Raw genomic sequence first — 19,185 nt, 5'->3', positions numbered from 1 at the left:
CAGCGCTCTCGCGCACTCACACTGCGCGTGGCCACTACCGCGCACGCGCGCCTTCACCAGGAACCGCGCGCTGACTCACGTGTAAACTGCACCAGCTTCAGAGTCTGGGAATTAAATGAGCTTGAAAGTTGTCAGTTCACTGCTCAATAGACTCTGAAAAAACAAACACCAGCATATCACTGCAGAAGAGTTTAAATAAATGCATTTTCAGACTCAAGAATAACATCTACACATCAAAAAGTATCAGTTTTTTTTATGCTTTTATGTCTAATCTAAATGAGGGAATACCATAAGTATTTCCTATATTACTAATATTGTACACTACTCCAAAATACAACCATTTTTACATGTCTAAAATAATTTAATTAAAATCGAAATATAAAAATATATGATAAATGCTAATAAGATATTTTTATTTATTATAAACATATTCATATATATATATATATATATATATATATATATATATATATATATATATATATATATATATATATATATATATATATATATATATATTCATACAAAAAGCCTTCAGATGAACAGTACATTACTAATTACTAATATACACTACCACTAAACACAAATTGTACATGTAAAAAAGTTGTATTTAGTGGTAGTGTATATTAGTAATACAGTAATTAGTAATGTACTGTTCATCTGAAGGCTTTTTGTATATATATAAATGAATATGTTTATAATAAAAAAAAAAAATATATATATATATATATATGTATTAATGAATATGTTTATAATAACTAAAAATATTTTGTTAGCATTTATTATAATATATAAAATTATATTTTTAATAATAAAACTTTAATTAATAATAATAAAAAGTGTACATGGAAAAAGTTGTATTATTATTATTAAAGTTTAATTATTACAAATAAAATTTTACATATTATAATAAATGCTAATTAAATATATATATTTTTTATTATAAAAAGATTCATTAATACATATATAATTCATTCAAGAATGCCTTTAGTTGAACAGTGCATTGTGCCCTGTTTTTACTCATTTATTTTTTACATTTATAATAAAGGCAGACACTTTTATCCCAAGTGACTTACAATTAAGAGCATAGAAGTAATTAAAACAACAATAGAACACCATGTAAATAATGAGAGAGAGAGAGGGGGGGAGAAAGAGGGAGGGAGGGAGAGAGAGAGAGAAAAAGAAAGAGAGAGAGAGAGAGAGAGAGAGAGAGAGAGAGAGAGGGGGGGGAGAGAGAAAGAGAGAGAGAGAGAGGAGAGAGAGGAGAGAGAGAGAGAGAGAGAGAGAGAGAGAGAGAGACAGAGAGAGAGAGAGCGAGAGAGGGAGTTTATAGTTGAAGTTCAGATTAACTTTTCTATGAATTGTTCTTGTAGAGATTTTATTCTGCCAAATGTTGTTACACAGAAAACACACACAAATAGGAGTTGCATTATGATTGTCTTGCTTATTTAGTTTGGATTTTGTTTGTTCATGTTGACAAAGTGTTATTGTGATATTCAATATACATATATTTTTTTCATCTGAGTGCAATGTTTAGCTTGAATTGCCATCTTGATCTACTGAGATTTCTTTCCTTATACATTCGATCTGAAGCGAGGTGTGATATAACACAACAGCACATAGATGTATGTCTGAAAATAGACCACATTCTGTCAATATCCAGCCTTCAGAAGATTAACCCATTATAAGCTTACAATCAAAGCATTTCCACCACACAAAGCAAATGGGGGAAAAAAACTGTTTCACTAAAGGTCCAGCCGAATACAGACATATTCATTATAAGAAACACGTCCTGCATGTATTTAACGACTCTCCATAATTAACACAAAACGAATTGAGCACGTAGCACATCTGCACTCACTCATAATATTCATGAGAGATTAACTGTAACCCGCTCTCACATGCCTGCGGGTCACGTAACTTCATCAGAATCATGTGACTGACTCCAGGCTGTTTATGAATAGATTACACACAGTGTGAGGCTGGCAGGATTCAAACTCTCACCAGTGACGAGAAGCATTTCTGCTTTGTAAGATCCCCATTTCCTGTTTGCTTTCAGGGAGACTAGCAGTTGTCGTGTGTTGGAGTCCCCCTTCATACATATTCCCTCCCCTTTTCCAGCCTCCCTCCTTTCCGTCTCCTCTCTCCAGTGCTCTATATGCGGCTCTTCTGGAATCTGCTCCAAATGTTTTCCATATTAGTTCAGAGCCCTTTCTGAATCTGAATAGTAGAGAGAGAGAAAAGCCTTCAGTGAGGAGGGAGGGGAAGGCCAGTGTGAAGAAACAGTCCAGCAAAAGAAACGGCAGGAAGAAAGGACTAAAAACCAAGAGCGTCCAGTCGGCCTTTAAAGGAAGATTGAGAGTTTCAACACAAGACAGGAGGAATTATGGGGTTGGGGATGAATCCGAAGGTAGGAGGCAACCAAAGTAGTGAGAAGAAGGGAAAGACAGAAACTGGAGGCCCGGTGCTGGAGGAAGCCCAGAAATGTTGTGGCTGCCGCTTTCCTCTGCTGGTGGCTCTCCTGCAGCTTCTGCTGGGCATCGCAGTGGCAGCTGTGGCCTTCCTCATGCTTGCCATTAGCTCCTCTCTGCTGGCCCGGGAGACGCCCCATTGGGCCGGCATCATTGTAAGCTTGATTTTGAACTCCCAGCATGCCTTGTTTACTCTTTCGGGGGCCATGCATGAGGCCTCGTTGGCTCCATTGGCCCTGTGGCCATACTGTACATAAGCATACAGTACATATAAGCAAGCATGTGTGCATTTGAGTAAGACAGAATAATATCTGACTTTGCACTGCAAGCTTTAGTGCTGCGATTCATTCATTTTATTCATTTATTGTTTTAAATGTGGCAAATATTATTTGAGTCTGAATTGATTATGGTCCTGAAATGACTTGCATGCACAAAAGTGCCATAACAAAGATGGTGTAAGGCATGCTGTCACACCTAAGAACAATGAAGTCGAGTGTATACACATTCATTTATAAGGTAATGTGCTGTGGAAGTCTGTAGAAAGAACTGTAGGAAATTAGTTGAGGTCTTGAATTTTTAAGTTGAATCAAGTTAACTTTACAAGTAATTTCACTTGCATCATATAAAATTGAGTATAATGATGTTAAATTTTATATAAACTAAAAGTTATTCACTTTTAATAACTTAAACTAAAATAAAAAATATGTTTTCATGTTTCTTTCATATTTGACTTAGGCCCAATCCTAATTCTACCCCTTAGCCCTTCCCCCTTACCACTACTCCTCGTTTTGCGCGTTCATGTGAAAGGGTAGGGGTGTCCCAATTCTCTAGCTTGAAGGCATAGGGCTAAGGGGAAGGGGTAGATAGCCCTTCGAATAGAGATTTTTCAGGACCATACTCGAAACCAAGGGGTAAGACAATTTCCCAGAATACACCAGCCACAACGGCAGCATAGCTGTACCCAGAGGTAGATGCACAAATTAGAATTTTTAGTCATTATTACAAATTTTTACAACAAACAAGTATATGTTTTAATACATTTAATACTGGGATCTTTAATTTATAATAATAACTCATGTAGAGCAGTCCAACAATATACTGACACTCGATGACACTTGAATACCCTGTCAGAAAAGTCTATTGGCTGGAATTGACCTATTTACAGTGTCTGCCATAATGTTAATGTTGTTTTTTGTGTTTACATAGATGAATATCGCCACTGTGTAAATGCACAGTACAGTTACAATCTTATTCCCACACTAGATCGTTATGAGAACATGATGTATGCCTTCAGTGATTTCCTGAAGAAAAATATCCAAAAATAACACAACTGGTATCAGGGGAACCCTTAGGGGGATGGGGGTTAGGATGATTCTAAGGGCACACGAATTTTGGGGGCCCCCAGAGAAATTATTAGGGGCCCACGTATCCCCCCCACCCCTCCTCACTTTCGTCCACAACACCTGACTGGTATAACTGCAGCAGTCGCGATTGTCTGATCTCAAATGAAGGAAGAGATCATGATGACATATGATGACGTGTGCAGGTGCTGTAGTGGTGTCCCATTTCTTAGGGGTGGATTTTGAAGCCCTTGCCCTTCACATTCTGTTTCAAGGGCCAAGGGGATGGGGTAGGGGTACAAAAATAGAATTGGGCCGTTAAATGTTCCATTAATGTTTTCCAATGTTCCCATAAAGTAAAACAAACACTTTTAGATTTTCTCTAAATGTTCATTTTACAAAATACGCTTCCAGCATGAAAACTTTGATAATTCACTCAAAAAACAAACATTTTGTCATCATTTACTGACTTTTCATTTCTTCTAAACATATTTATCTGTCTTTCTTCTGTTGAAAACAAAAGTTCCCAGCAACCAGCATTGTTTAAAAAATCTTCTATTGTATTCAACAGAAGAAAGAAACTCATAAAAGTATAAAACCACACAAGGGAGAGTAAATGATAATTAATATCAGCTAATATTCATGAACTATCTCTTATAGAGAACAATCAATTTTTGTCATTTTGCAAGTTTTGTTGATTTTTCTACATGTAGTAAAGCAAGTATTTCATTCATTCATTCATTTTATTTCCGGCTTAGTCCCTTTATTAATCTGGAATCGCCACAGCGGAATGAACCGCCAATTTATTCAGCATATGTTTTACGCAGCGGATGCCCTTCCGGCTGCAACCCATCACTGGGAAACATCCATACACACTTATTTACACACATACACCACGGACAATTTTATCTTACCCAGTTCACATATAGCGCATGTCTTTGGACTTGTGCGAAAAACCAAAGCACCCGGAGAAAAGCCACGCAAAACGTCAACTGACCCAGCCGAGGCTTGAAACAGTGACCTTCTTGCTGTAAGGCGATCGTGCTACCCACTGCATCATCGTGCTCCCCTAAAGCAAGTAATGACATTCAAAAAATATCAGACAAACATCAAACTAAAGGAAATATACATTCAAGGACCGGCCCAACTTTATCACATATTTTGTGTCAGAACTTAAAAATACAAAACAATGATGCTAGCTGGGAATTTTGCATATATGATACTTACATTTGAAAAACAGCTCCATCTCACACACAGAAATGCTCTCCCACACCTGAGCTGAACTGTAATCGGCAACATTGCGATATCATCACATCATCATGCAACATTGTCTAGGATGTTAGTTAGCTCTGTTTAAAAAATATACATCATAAAAACATCAGGACTTAAAAATGACGTGGACACTAAGTAAACTAGGTGGACTAAATGTATATTCTCCTGTTTTCTAAACCATACAAAGCAAAAGAGGTGAAGTACAATTGTGTGAAGAAACAAAATGCTGATGAAACTTACAGACCAGAAAACCTAAAAAATGTTGCGGCAAATGTTTATAGAAAAATATTTGCTCATAAATTAAAAAATGGACCTTGCCAAAATTTTAGCCAAACTTCGAAGAATGTTTCCTGTTAGCTGGGAAGAGCAAAGACAACGACGAGGAAGTAATTATAAATATTTACGACACAACCCCTAATAGTTATGCGTTATAAGAGCCCACTGTCCCTGTATTCTGAAAGAGGGACCAAAGAAATACTGATTTAAAAACGCTTAGACTGACTCACATCATTGCACAATTATGACAAATGTCATAATGAATCCATGACTTAAAAGTTGACGAATTTGACTGTTTAATTTCGCATTATAAATTCGCATAGCAAAACAATGTTTTCTTATTTAGAGGGTTTGTCTTGTTTCTCATTAAAATATCTAGAAATTCTTAAATCAAGATGCAATTCTGAAAAAAAAAACTATTTTCTATTAAGCCTAAAACTAATTTTGATTTTAACTAGAAAGAAGACAATATTTTTGCAGTGCAGACTGCATCTGATTTAAACTACATATTGAAATGAATCAAATTCACATTAAATCAGATTCAATGTGGTTTGGATTGTTCACACCAAGGTTATTATAGTTTCGTATTATTTTGTATTACGATTTTCAAACTTGCTGTTTGTTTTTAATTTTTAGTTTCATTAAAAATTCAGACAAACTCCTCTTTTGGCAAATAAAAAAAAATAGTTTATGAAAAGATGTCAATACAAAATAAACCTTTTTTTGATAATTATTATTTTAGTTGAGTTATTTTTTCATCATTTTAGTGACTGCTGTTTGAGTTTTAGTTGGTAAGTTTTAGTTTTTCATTTATTGTGATTTTTTATTTCAGTAAATGAAAATGTTTTTGACCAGTAGTTTCAGTCTTAGTTTTAGTTTTGTTAAGCGAGGGAAGAACTGAAGAAAATGTGAAGATTTGAAGACTTGACATGCTAAAACATCTGCAGGTAAATCCTGAGTTTTAAAGTTAACACAAGGAACACCACTGAGAGTGTCATATTGCAAGAAATCTGGAAAGGAAAACTACCTCCAGTGCTACAGTAATCACACTGAATTTAGCTTGTTCAGCAGTGATCTCCAGTCACAGAAGCCTATAACGAAAAAAAGAAGTTACATTTAAATACGCCACAAGTTCCTCAGCTAAACGAATCTAAAAATACAACAATTATACAGTATTTTTGTCTGAGGAACATAAGCAGGTAAGATCAAACAGGACATTTATAAATAGCGAAGGATTCTACAAATGATTCAAGCCAGCTTAAAGCAATTTCTGTGCACTGACATGCATATGCAGTCACTTTGTGATAACATAACAGTGACCGAATCAGAGTGACAACCCTGTATGCATCAGCTTTCAGATGATATGGATGTTATTAATCTATTATTTTGTTTAGGATTATGAAGCAATATTAACTTGTGAAATTAAACTTGATATAAAACTTCAGAAAATGAGAAGTTTGTATAATTTAAAATTTATTTTTTCACACAAAAAAACATTAAAACAAGTCTTTGGCAAGTTTTCTCTATCTTTGGTAACATTATAATTCAAATGAAACTGTATCATTTATATTATTCATATTCATATCATAAAATATTCATATTATTTTTTATTTAATTCACCTTATGTTAACATTCAACAACTCAGATAACAAACAGAGCACTTCTGTGAGGTAGCTTGAACAATCAAGTAATAAATAACATGAATTCTTCACTTTTGGACTTTAGAAAGGTCTATATTAAACCTTTCTAAACCATGGACTGAACACTTTATTCATATCTGTGAAAAAACCCAATAGAATGTAACAAATGTAAAAGTTTCTTCTACAAATACCATTAAAAAACAATCAAACTCAATTATTCATTTTCCTTCGGTTTAGTCTTTTTATTCATCAGGGGTCGCCACAGGGGAATGATCCGCTTACTTATCCAGCATAAGTTTTACACAGCAGATGCCCTTCCAGTTACAACCCAGTACTAGGAAACACCCATACACACTCATTCACACACATCCACTATGGCCATTTTAGTTTATTTAATTCACGCATAGCGTGTCTTTGGACTGTGGGGAAAACCACAGCATACGGAGGAAACCCATGCCAATACATGGAGAACATGCAAACTCCATACAGAAACGCTAACTGGCCCAGCCGGGACTCAAACCAGCGACCTTCTTGCTGTGAGGCGACAGTGCTATCCACTGAGCCACCGTGTCCCCAATAATCAAACTTTAACCCTTAAAAACAAGCACATTTTAATGGTTTCTTATATATTTTGGGACACACTACATTAAGATCTATGGGTTTTAACACGAAACCAACAGAAGTTAAAATTACGATTACACATTAATCCTTTCTACACTGGAAAAATAATTATATCAATTACTCACGTCAACTTAGTTTTTATGTAAATTATAACACAAGTTAATAATGTTTTAACTTACATTTGATATTTTTACATTAAGTAAGCAATACAAGTATCTTAGATCAGTTTAATGTAATTTAAGTAATTTAATAATAATAATTCCTTACAGTTATATAGCGCTTTTCCGGACACTCAAAGTGCTTTACACATTTTTTGGGGGTGGAGGGTGATTTATTATCCACCACCAGTGTGCAGCATCAACCTGGATGATGCGATGGTTGCCATATTGCACATAGTGGGCAAATTTGGCCAGTTTGTCGGGGTTTAACCCCAACTCCTTGAGTATAGACACTGACTCTGAGAAGTATAGAGTCAACATACTGGCACAGATATATATATATATTCGAGTCCTGATAGGGAGGTGACATCCGATTTCGTTCAAGTCTGAAACCGCGTGATTGGGCCCGATTTCCGATCATGTGATCATATCTGGACATACCTCATTTGAATTACTATTCATCAATCATGTGTCACAATTTAATAAACATCTAATAAATGTAATTAAATCAGTGGGTTCATACTGGTAATTCTCAGATTATATGTTTCTATAAAGTTTCTTCTAAATGTTTTCACCAATATATGGTGATCATACAATACAGCTTCAGTTGAAAAATATTATGTCATGACAGAAAGGAAAAATGCATAAAAATAAATCAAAAATAAAAACAGTATAACGATTTAAAAAGCATTCCCTGCTCAACTGTGACACATTATCCTGTGATACAACTCTTTTAGAGTGTAAAGCATTAGCTAATGTGGCAATAAACCTAAAGCAATGTCTTTATAGGATGTCTATGTTGAGTCTGACACACACAGAGGCACACACATACACACACTTATACATACATTATTCTGCAGCCATAAGATAGATCAGAGAGCATCTCAAGTTCAGGCCTCACGAGACCAAAGCTGCTGTTCCAGGAGAAAAACGCTGAGGTCACCGAGACTTTTCTGCCTCAGAACCTGGGAAAAACAATCAAATTAGATACCACACGTTAGTCACAAGACTCCAATCACGCTGAGAAAAAAAGAGCGGGGAAACACACAGGGAGAAAGAGAGAGAGACAGAGGAGAATAGAGCGAGATAAAAAACGTGAGAGATAAAGATATCTGGGAGGGAGGAGGGTCAAACTATTCAATTTGCAGCGGCAGTCAATATATTATCAGATGACAAGTCAATGCTGAGTTGCACAATGCTGATTACACGAGGGTTATGACTGGCTCATGACAAGCCTGGCAGAGAGTAGAACTTAGGAGGTTTGCTGCACTGCAAATAAGATTAAACCGATGCGTGTGTGGCAGCATGGCGACAATAGCAGCCTTTCTCACCAACAGACTCTGAGATGCACATGATCCTCTCCAACTGGCCTAATAAAAGTGGATTAGCATGCATGATTGGCTTATATATGGTGCATTTGATGTTTGAGTGACAGCGGGTGCATTAAACTACTGTATGTGGTGTTTTGCAGATGTGTGTGGTGTCTCTGCTGGGATTCGTCCTCTTCTGTATCACCAGAGTGCCTGATGAGAGAGCGTTGCTTCAGTTTGTTATAAAGGTGAACAAAAGAATGGAGGATTTAGCATCTCTATAAGGATTACAGTGGTAAAAATGTATTGTTACAGGTCTAGAGTTGAATTTGAAGTTGCTGCAGACTTTTAGTCCAGTATGATGATGGAAACAGAATATTGAGTAGGGGGGAAGGGTTTTATTTTTGAGCTCCTCCTCTTATCTTTTATTTGCAGCAAATTAACAAAAGGCCGTGGCTAAGTATATCTCACCTAAGCCGTCAAACTGATGTCATCAAAGAAGGACTGATATTCTAAAACAGAAACAGATAGTCAGATTTTGAGAAAAGATACTTGCATAGATTAATAGTTCACCTCAAGTTTAACAATGTGTGCTAACACTTAAATAAACAATGTCAATTTTGATTTCATGTAGACTTTAAAGGAATTATTTAATCAGAAATTCAAAAATTGTCATATTAAATGGTCATTTACTCACCCCATGACGTTCTAATCCCTACACTCACCGGCCACTTTATTAGGTACACCTGTCCAACTGTTTGTTAACGCAAATTTCTTATCAGCCAATCACATGGCAGCATCTCAGTGCATTTAGGCATGTAGACATGGTCAAGACAATCTGCTGCTGTTCAAAAAGGGCATCAGAATGGGAAAGAAAGGTGATTTAAGTGACTTTGAAAGATGCATGGTTGTTGGTGCTAAACGGGCTGGTCTGAGTATTTCAGAAACTGCTGATTTACTGGCATTTTCTCTAGGGTTTACAGAGAATGGTCTGAAAAAGAGAAAATATACAGTGAGTGGCAGTTCTGTTGGTGCAAATGCCTTGCTGATGCCAGAGGTCATAGGAGAATGGCCAGACTGGTTTGAGCTGATAGAAAGGCAACAGTAACTCAAATAACCTCTCGTTATAACCGAGGTATGCATAAGAGCATCTCTGAATGCACAACACGTCCAACCTTGAGGCTGATGGACTACAGCAGCAGAAGACCACACTAGGTGCCACTCCTGTCAGCTAAGAAAAGGAAACTGAGGCTTTAATTTGCACAGGCTCACTAAAATTGGACAATAGAAAATAGAATAAATATAGAAATAGAACAATAGAGAAAATAGAAAAATGTTGCCTGGTCTGATGAGTCTCAATTTCTGCTGCCACATTTGGATGGTAGGGTCAGAACTTGGCATCAACAACATGAAAGCATGGATCCATCCTGCCTTGTATCAACGATTCAGGCAGGTGGTGGTGTACTGGTGTGAGGGATATTTTCTTGGCACAATTTGGGCCCATTTGTACCAACTGAGCATCATGTCAATGCCATAAATTAGCTGAGGATTGTTGCTGACCACGTCCATCCATTTATGACCAGACTGTACCCATCTTCTGATGGCTACTTCCAGTAGGATAATGCGCCATGTCATAAAGCACGAATCATCTCAGACTGGTTTCTGGAACATGACAATGAGTTCACTGTACTCAAATGGCCTCCACAGTCACCAGAGCTTAATCCAATAGAGCATATTTGGGATGTGGTGGAGATTTGATTCACAGGAGATTTGTATCATGCATGTACAGCCGACAAATCTGCAGCAACTGCGTGATGCTATCATATCAATATGGATCAAAATCTTTGAGGAATATTTTCAGTACCTTGTTGAGTTTATGCCATGAAGGATTAAGACAGTTCTGATGGCAATAGGGGGTCGGTATTAGTAAGGTGTACCTAAATAAAGTAGTCATTGAGTGTATGTCAAATCTTGAACAAGACATTTGCCGTTATAAATATTTAAAAAAAAAAGAGATTTTAAAAAAATCTTGCATTTAATATTCTTATAGTGCTTTTGTTTTATAGAAGAATGACATTTAAAATCACTGTTATTGCACAGTACATATTCTGGCTCTTATCTGTCTTAATGAAAATGTTAATTTTGGGTGAACTATGCCTTTAAATGACAAAATCTAAATTTATACTCTTCCTTTAATTAGACATATTTTCGATATTTAACAGACTATCGACATTGGCAGTAACATTCCTGAGTCATCAAGCCAGAAGCCTGAGCTGGTTTTAAATGAACAAGTATAGGCGTTTAGTCTATTAAAATGTCATTTCCATATTTCCAATCCATTCTTCCACACCTCTGATGCTTCAAAGCGTTCAGAAAAAGATCCAGGTGAAAAAAATATGTCTTTCGAAGAGACATAATCACTCTGCACGATAAAGATTTAATCGAAGTTATGCTTTTATTCACATATAAACATTGATCTGCCGACCAAAGCTCAATAAAGCTTGACGTTCAATTATGTTATGTTAAAATTCCAAAGAATTGATATTTACGACTTCTTTTGTAGACCAGGGTCACGTTTGCGTTTCAAAGATGAGCAAGTCTTCAATGAGTGCGTTTACATGCACATTTTAACCTAATTATGCTTAATAAGCTGATTTTGCATGTGGTCATGTAAACGCATATACTCTTTTTCATTTATCGGAGAATGGATAAGCATAAACCGATTGTCACAGCTAGATTTTTGCCTCCTACGCTAATCTTGTCCATCATATAAACACATTAATTTGCTTTCTGTGGGCAGTGATTGTTTAATGTGACAGAAACATGTCCTTACTGCTCAGTAATGCCCATCCAGAGAACAGTAAGGATGGAGGAAGTGTAATATAGACCTTTCTTGACCTATTGAGAGGATCCTGTTGATGTGTAGTAATGCTCTTTGGTTTTTGCTGATTTCATGATGACTGACATAAACTAATTATTTCACCAGATGTACATATTATTGATTTGACATCACTACCAGAAGATAAATAGATTATTAATCAAGTCTTATAAATGTGATTTAGTTGCGGTAATGAGTAAATAATGAGAGATAATGATTCATTTTGAACTAAACACTATAAATACCTGTTGAAAAAAAAAACAATAGAATGTAATAAATGTAATAGTTTTCTCTACAAATACAATTAAAAACAATCAAACTCATTCATTCATTTTCCTTTGGCTTAGTCCCTTTATTCATCAGAGGCTGCCACAGTGGAATGAACCACCAACTTATCCAGCATAAGTTTTACACAGCAGATGCCCTTCCAGCTACAACCCAGTACTGGGAAACATCCATACACGCTCAATCACACACATAAAATATGGCCATTTTAGTTTATTCAATTCACTTATAGCACGTGTCTTTGGACAGTGGGGTAAACCAGAGCACCCGGAGGAAACCTACGGCAACACACAGAGAACAAGCAAACTCCACACAGAAATGCCAACTGGCCCAGCTGGAACTTTAACCAGCGACCTTCTTGCTATGAGGCAACAGTGCTAACCACTGAGCCACCAAGTAATTGAGCAAACAAGCACATTTTAATGGTTTCTTATATATTTTGGGACATACCACATTAGGATTTATGGGTTTTAACCAGCCTGATCTCACGAGAAAACGTAAGTATTTTACGTCTTGTCAGTTTAGTGGCTAATTCCCAAAAGCCCCACCCATTAGTGACAATGTTTCCCTCATTAGCATAAACAGCCCTGAGTAAGAAGCAGCTCTTTTTTGAATCTGCTGCTATGCTAACACATCAACATTTTTTAGCTCCCCCTTTATTTATTTATTTTTTTATTGCAATTTTAGAACACAGAACATAGAGGGTCAATAACATAACATTAAATTGACATCAAAATATATACAATATATTAAAAAACTTTACAATTATTCAAAGAGAAGATTCAAGGCTTTAAGATAAGCTTTGGTATTTTTTTGTTTCTTTTATCGTACACAGGTAATGACCTATATTTTATTTTAATGTCAATTGAATTAGTTTTTTTGTCACTGCCCATTTACATTTATGAATATTTTTTTCCATGTATAATAAGCAAATTAACATTATACCAACTTTTGAAATCATTAGCTCCGCCTTCTTTTTAAAATAGAGCTGGGAGCACAATCTCATTTGAATTTAAAGCGACAGTCACCAAAATGGCACAATTTGAATCAAAGCCTAAAAGGGTCAGTTTCAAAGAGTTAAAAACAAGATTTCTTGAGTATTTTGGGTATTGAAACACACTCTAGGGACATCAAAGACTTATCTTACATCTTGTAAAAAGAAGCATAATAGGTTTCCTTTAAGGGCAACCATGTAATACAGTATTTTACAGTGTATAAACAAAATATTAACAATGACTAATGCCTTAACAAACGTTTAATTTGCTGCTTATGAATGGTTGGAAAGGCTTAGAAATCGAGTCAAATTTGGGATGTGGAATATGATCATGCATAATGTACTTTAAAAGTAGTAATAATGTGTTAATATGCTAATAAGCAAAGTAATAGACCAAATCAGTTTCATTAAAAACCATTACACAACCAGTTGAACTTGTGTAGTTGTTTAAATTGTTGTTGATTTTTCAGCAGGGATCACTAATGACTATATAAATGCTTTTTCATTTCCGCTCAGCTCCTGTATTTCTTCCTATGCACAATGGGTCTGGTCATGTCAGTGGTGGTCATCGCCTTCCAGTGCTACCATTACACCCTGGCCAACAGCTTCAGCTGCAGGGAAACACGTGAGGATTGTATTTGCACCCTGGACCCAGAGGATCCCATCGCTCGCATGTTCGTCTTCAGCGCTGTGCCAGACTGCAGTGCCATCACCAGCACTCTGCCCATGTATTACCTCCTACAGGTGCTGCTCAACCTGGCCCAGGCCATCGTCTGTCTGCTTGGAGCCTTCCTAATATGGAAGCACAGGTACCAGGTGTTTTTCGCTGGGCTACAGACGGGATCTCCTGCTGCCCAGCACTGGCAGAAAGCTTAGGATTTCTCTGGAGAATTGGGAGCGTTTGTGCCTTTGGGGAAGGAAACTGTTTGCTGCAGAATTTGTTTCCATTGGGAGTTTTGCGTCGTGTGACCTTTTGTCAAAGAAATCGAATGAGTCTGTTTGTGTTTGCTGAGTTATGATGTTTTAGAAAGTTTTATGCTGTTTTTCTTTTAGATTTGTACTTTTCTACACTGGCTGTTTGAAAATGTCCATGCGTCAAGGTTAACGCTCTTTTTTATTCCACTGCCAAGGAGAGTATTTTTATCTATGAAATCAGTATATGACGCAAAACAAGACCTATTTAAGCAGGAAGATGAATGACAGTCTGGTGCTGTTGTCACTGTTTTGGTAATGTCATCCATAAAAAAATTCATAGCCAGTATTGCACTTTGTTAGTCAAAAACACACATTGGACAATTTTCACTTGTGATTCTAGGGGGTTTCTGAGATAAAATTTCATACACTTAAAATATATTATGTTGAATTACTATTCATAACTTAAAACTATCTTTCTATCCATCCATCCATCCATCCATCCATCCATCCATCCATCCATCCATCCATCCATCTATCTATCTATCTATCTATCTATCTATCTATCTATCTATCTATCTATCTATCTATCTATCTATCTATCTATCTATCCATCCATTCTATATAGATCTATCTATCTATCATTGTGATAATGATCCTTATTATTGCAATACAAAATATAGTTTATCCTATGTTAGCAATATATTACTTTCTAATGGTCAGTTATTAGGGATAGTCATAAAGAATGCAGTCATGCCATAAAGAAATTTTGATGACTGGACTTGCATACATAGACTACCTGACAAAAGTCTTGTTTTCAATCCAAGTTGTAAAAGCAACAAATAATAACTTGACTTCTAGTTGATCATTTGGAAAAGTGGCAGAAGGTAGATTTTTCAGATGAATTATGTGTTGAACTACACCCCAATCATCACATATACTGCAGAAAACCTATAGGAACCCGCATGGACCCAAGATTCACATTGAAATCAGTCAAGTTTGGTGAAGAAAAAATCATGGTTTGGGGTTACATTCAATATGGGGACTTGCGAGATATCTGCAGAGTGGATGGCAAAAAAATCAACAGCCTGAGATAAAGACATGTGTGCTGCTCATTACATTAGAAACCACAGGAGAGGGCAAATTCTTCAGCAGGATAGCGCTCCTGCTCATACTTCAGCCTCCACATCAAAGCTCCTGAAAGCAAAGAAGGTCAAGGTGCTCGAGGATTGGCCAGCCCAAACACCAGACATGAACATAACTGAGCATGTTTGGGGTAAGATGAAGGGGGGGCATTGAAGATGAATTCAAAAGAATCTTGATGAACTCTGGGAGTCCTACAAGAACGCTTCCAGATGACTTCATCAATAAGTTATTTGAGTCATTGCAGAGATGAATGGATGCAGTCCTCCAAGCTCATGGGAGTCATACACAATATTAATTCTTTTTCCACTGCACCATGACTTTATATTCTATACTGTACATTATTTCTGTTAAATGACAAGACTTTTGTCTAAGCAAAGTCAGACCTTACTGTACTAATTATATAATTAAAAAAAATCAAGGCATGATCATATTTTATTTTGGTAAAATAAGCGTATTCAAGAGGCCTTTGCCTTTCATACAAGCCACTTATCAAATGATTAACTAGAAGTCAAGTATTATTTGTTGTTCCTAAAACTTGGATAGACGACGACAAGACTCTAGTCAGGTACCCATGAGTGCATGTTTTTATAATATTGTAAATATAAAATTTGCTCATTTTAATTACAATCCAAAATATGTATTAATTATTATTAAAATATAAATTATAAGCAAAATATGCAAAAAGTATATACTGTATATGTCAGAGTATGCAATATGACACATGTACATAGGGATAGATAACTAGAGATGTAAATCTCTAGAGACTGACTAGAGATGTTTGGCATGTGAAAATAAGTAAATATTTAAGACAAACATATCAAATAATCAGAAACAGTGCTGTTTTAGCTGAGAAATGAAGGCAGTGTCCAGTGATGGCTTGTGGACTGAAGTCACAGTTCCTGCAGCCAGTAAACAGCAGACATTCACTGATCGGGGGGATTCAAGGGGTACTTTGACAAACAGCAGGCACTGCCTAAGCACAAGCAATAGAAATGTAATGCTGTTTTTTTCTACACGAGTTTACTGCAACTTATTTTTTTTTTGCAAGGTGGAAATTGAATGATTGTAAAACTTGACAATCAAACCAAAAAAAGAGAGTATTCACGAACTCATTGTGGATGAATCTTGTAACCAAATGAAAAGGGCTGAGTGATGTGAACACTGCCAACAGGAAGAGGTGTCAAGAGTCTGTCGCTTTAAAGGTGACATCCAAGACCCCATGAAATCAAATATAAGCTTTAAAAAAAATAAAAAGTCTTCATGAACCAGAAGCTGAAATTTTTTTCTGTATAGTGATGCAGTCCCTAGAGAAACAAAATGTTTAAGTGGGCGTGGTTTGTTTTTCCTACTGCGAGCTGATTGGATGTAGTAAAGTAGGCATTTCATTCAGAGAGATGGGGAAAAGGGTTTGGGGAGAGTTATTACAACCTAACAGACACCTCCTCCTCACTATTTCTGTTGGTTATCATAACGCTGTCAAAATTGACAGTTGGAGTGGCGTGGTTAAGTATGTTAGCCACACCTAATACCTCAGGCAGACGTAATCTGAGAATTGAACTGAAAACAAAGAGGAAGTGCATTTTCAGATTTCAATTTTAGATTTAGAAGGTCAAACTATTTTTATTTTCTCAATGACATGCACAGATGAATTGTTCAGCACAAATCTAGCAAATAAATATGGTTAGTTTTGATTTGATGTGTACTTTAAGCTTATGTTTGCCTTGATGAAAGCTATGAGCTAGTATGAAACCAAAACAATTACACAACATGCATTTAGAAGATATATTCAAAAATGTGCATCCAAATTCGCATATGTCCCTACTATATAGGGAAAGAATACTTTTCCATTCAACAGTGTGTTCTCTGTGTCGATAGTGCGTATTTTCTCGAGAACTGTGCACTGATGTCTACTTCCTCTGTTGAAACTAAGCACAGGCGCATCTGAGGTAATATTTTAGAGGTACGACACATGAATGTGCACCCTATACTGACACTGAGGAAAAACAAACTGTTGAATAAAGTAATTTTTAATGTGCGCACAAATGTGTTTTTGTTGCATGATAATATTCAGATTAAACCACATATAGACTGATTTTTTTTTGTATTTGTATTTTAAATGAATCAGGACTGTTGCCGTCTATACTTAAAAAAATCTCTTACTTAACAGTTTCCGTATTTTTGGATTCATGTTTTCTGTTTATTTATGGTTGTAAATAGCATTATGGGACTTTGATCTCCACTCTGTCGACTTTTGATGTTTTGCAAATTCAACTGTAAAGTTTAACAAAGTGACTTTTATTGACATTTTAGTGGTTTGAAATAATATAAATGTATAAGAAATAATACAGAAAAGAACAGTCTGTAAAATAACACAACATGTGGCAGTTTATTACAAGGTTTTTGTAGCGTAATGTTCAACACCAAACTCAGACAATAAATCACTTTCAACTCTTACAAATGTTCATAAAAGTCACTTTTTTAATTTTTCAAGGTTATAAGTTGTTGGAAAAAAGATCAAGGCCCCATAATGTAATTCAAAAGCATTGATAAATGTGGGAAAATAAAAATGAACAATATGAATCACAAAATACAGGAAACCGCTACTTTATGGATGTTTTTTTAGTGTACGGAGGATGTGAGAGCTCTCAGATTTCATCTAAAATATCTTCATTTGTATTCTAAAGATAAATGGTCTCAGGGATTGGAAAGGCATTGGCGGGGGTAGGGGGGTAATTAATAGCAATTTAAATTTCTGGGTAAAGTAACCCTATAACAACAGCATATCTTTAACAATGTTGCTACAGTTGAAGTCAGAATTATTAGCCTCCCTTTGAATTTTTTTTTCTTTTTTAAATATTTCCCAAATGATGTTGAACAGAGCAAGGAAATTTTCACAGTATGTCTGATAATATTTGTTCTTCTGGGGAAAGTCTTATTTGTTTTATTTCGGCTAAAATAAAAGCAGTTTTTAATTAAAAAAAAAACATTTTAAGGTCAAAATTATTAGCCCCTTTAAGCTATATTTATTTTCGATATTCTCCAGAAAAAAACCATCCTTATACAATAACTTGCCTAATCACCCTAACCTGCCTAGTTAACCTAATTAAACTAGTTTAGCCTTTAAATGTCACTTTAAGCTGTATAGAAGTGTCTTGAAAAATATGTAGTAAAATATTATTTACTGTCCCCATGGCAAAGATAAAATAAATCAGTTATTAGAAACGAGTTATTAAAACTATTATGTTTAGAAATGTGTTGAAAAAAACTTCTCTCCATTAAACAGAAACTGGGAAAAAAAAAATAAACAGGGGGGCTAATAATTCAGGGGGGCTAATAATTCTGACTTCTACTGTACGTAGGATCTTGACCTCCCCAAAGAAGCCTTACTGGTGCTACATAGCACTGACGTTGATTCCGCTATGATTACAAGCCAAAGAACCACTTAGCGAAGATAAATATTCCCTCAACTACCACAAATAAACTCAAGAACCTTTTTTTTCCTGTGTGTGTAACCCTAATTATGCGTGTTTAAAAGAACTTTGGGGGACATTTCATTCTGCTGTTTGGAAGAGAGGCAAGACGATGCTTCAGCACAGAAGAAAAAGAAAACATCCATAAATATAAGGTTTATGTGACTCATCTTTGCTTTGAGCTGATTTCCAATAAAAGGCATTTATATAATCCTCTCTCTCTCCTTCATCATCAATTGCACGTTGTTTAAAGGTGATTAACTGAATTTCATAATTGTGTTCTTCTCTCATGGTCAAACAAACTCAAAAATGCCAGCAGGGTCCCATTCACAAATCCAAGCACCCAATTGTGTCCAGGTTATAGCACAAGTATAAGCTTATTATATTATAATCTTGCAGAAGAGCTGTAAAG

General features: G+C 35.8%; 1 protein-coding gene across 1 annotated transcript; it reads left to right on the top strand.

The window, feature by feature from the left end:
* The first annotated feature begins 2,143 nt into the window (after nucleotides 1-2,143).
* Nucleotides 2,144-18,984, top strand: sspn (sarcospan (Kras oncogene-associated gene)). Its single transcript, XM_056478164.1, has 3 exons — nucleotides 2,144-2,626; nucleotides 9,250-9,336; nucleotides 13,762-18,984. Exons 1-3 carry the CDS (start codon nucleotides 2,387-2,389, stop codon nucleotides 14,119-14,121), a joined length of 687 nt encoding a protein of 228 aa, XP_056334139.1. The 5' UTR covers nucleotides 2,144-2,386; the 3' UTR covers nucleotides 14,122-18,984.
* Nucleotides 18,985-19,185: the final 201 nt, after the last annotated feature.

The sequence above is a fragment of the Danio aesculapii genome, chromosome 18 (assembly GCF_903798145.1).
Source record: "Danio aesculapii chromosome 18, fDanAes4.1, whole genome shotgun sequence".
NCBI classification, from domain to species: Eukaryota; Metazoa; Chordata; class Actinopteri; order Cypriniformes; family Danionidae; genus Danio; species Danio aesculapii.
The sequence above is the reverse complement of the archived record's forward strand: the minus strand, read 5'-3'. Positions and strand labels throughout refer to the sequence as shown.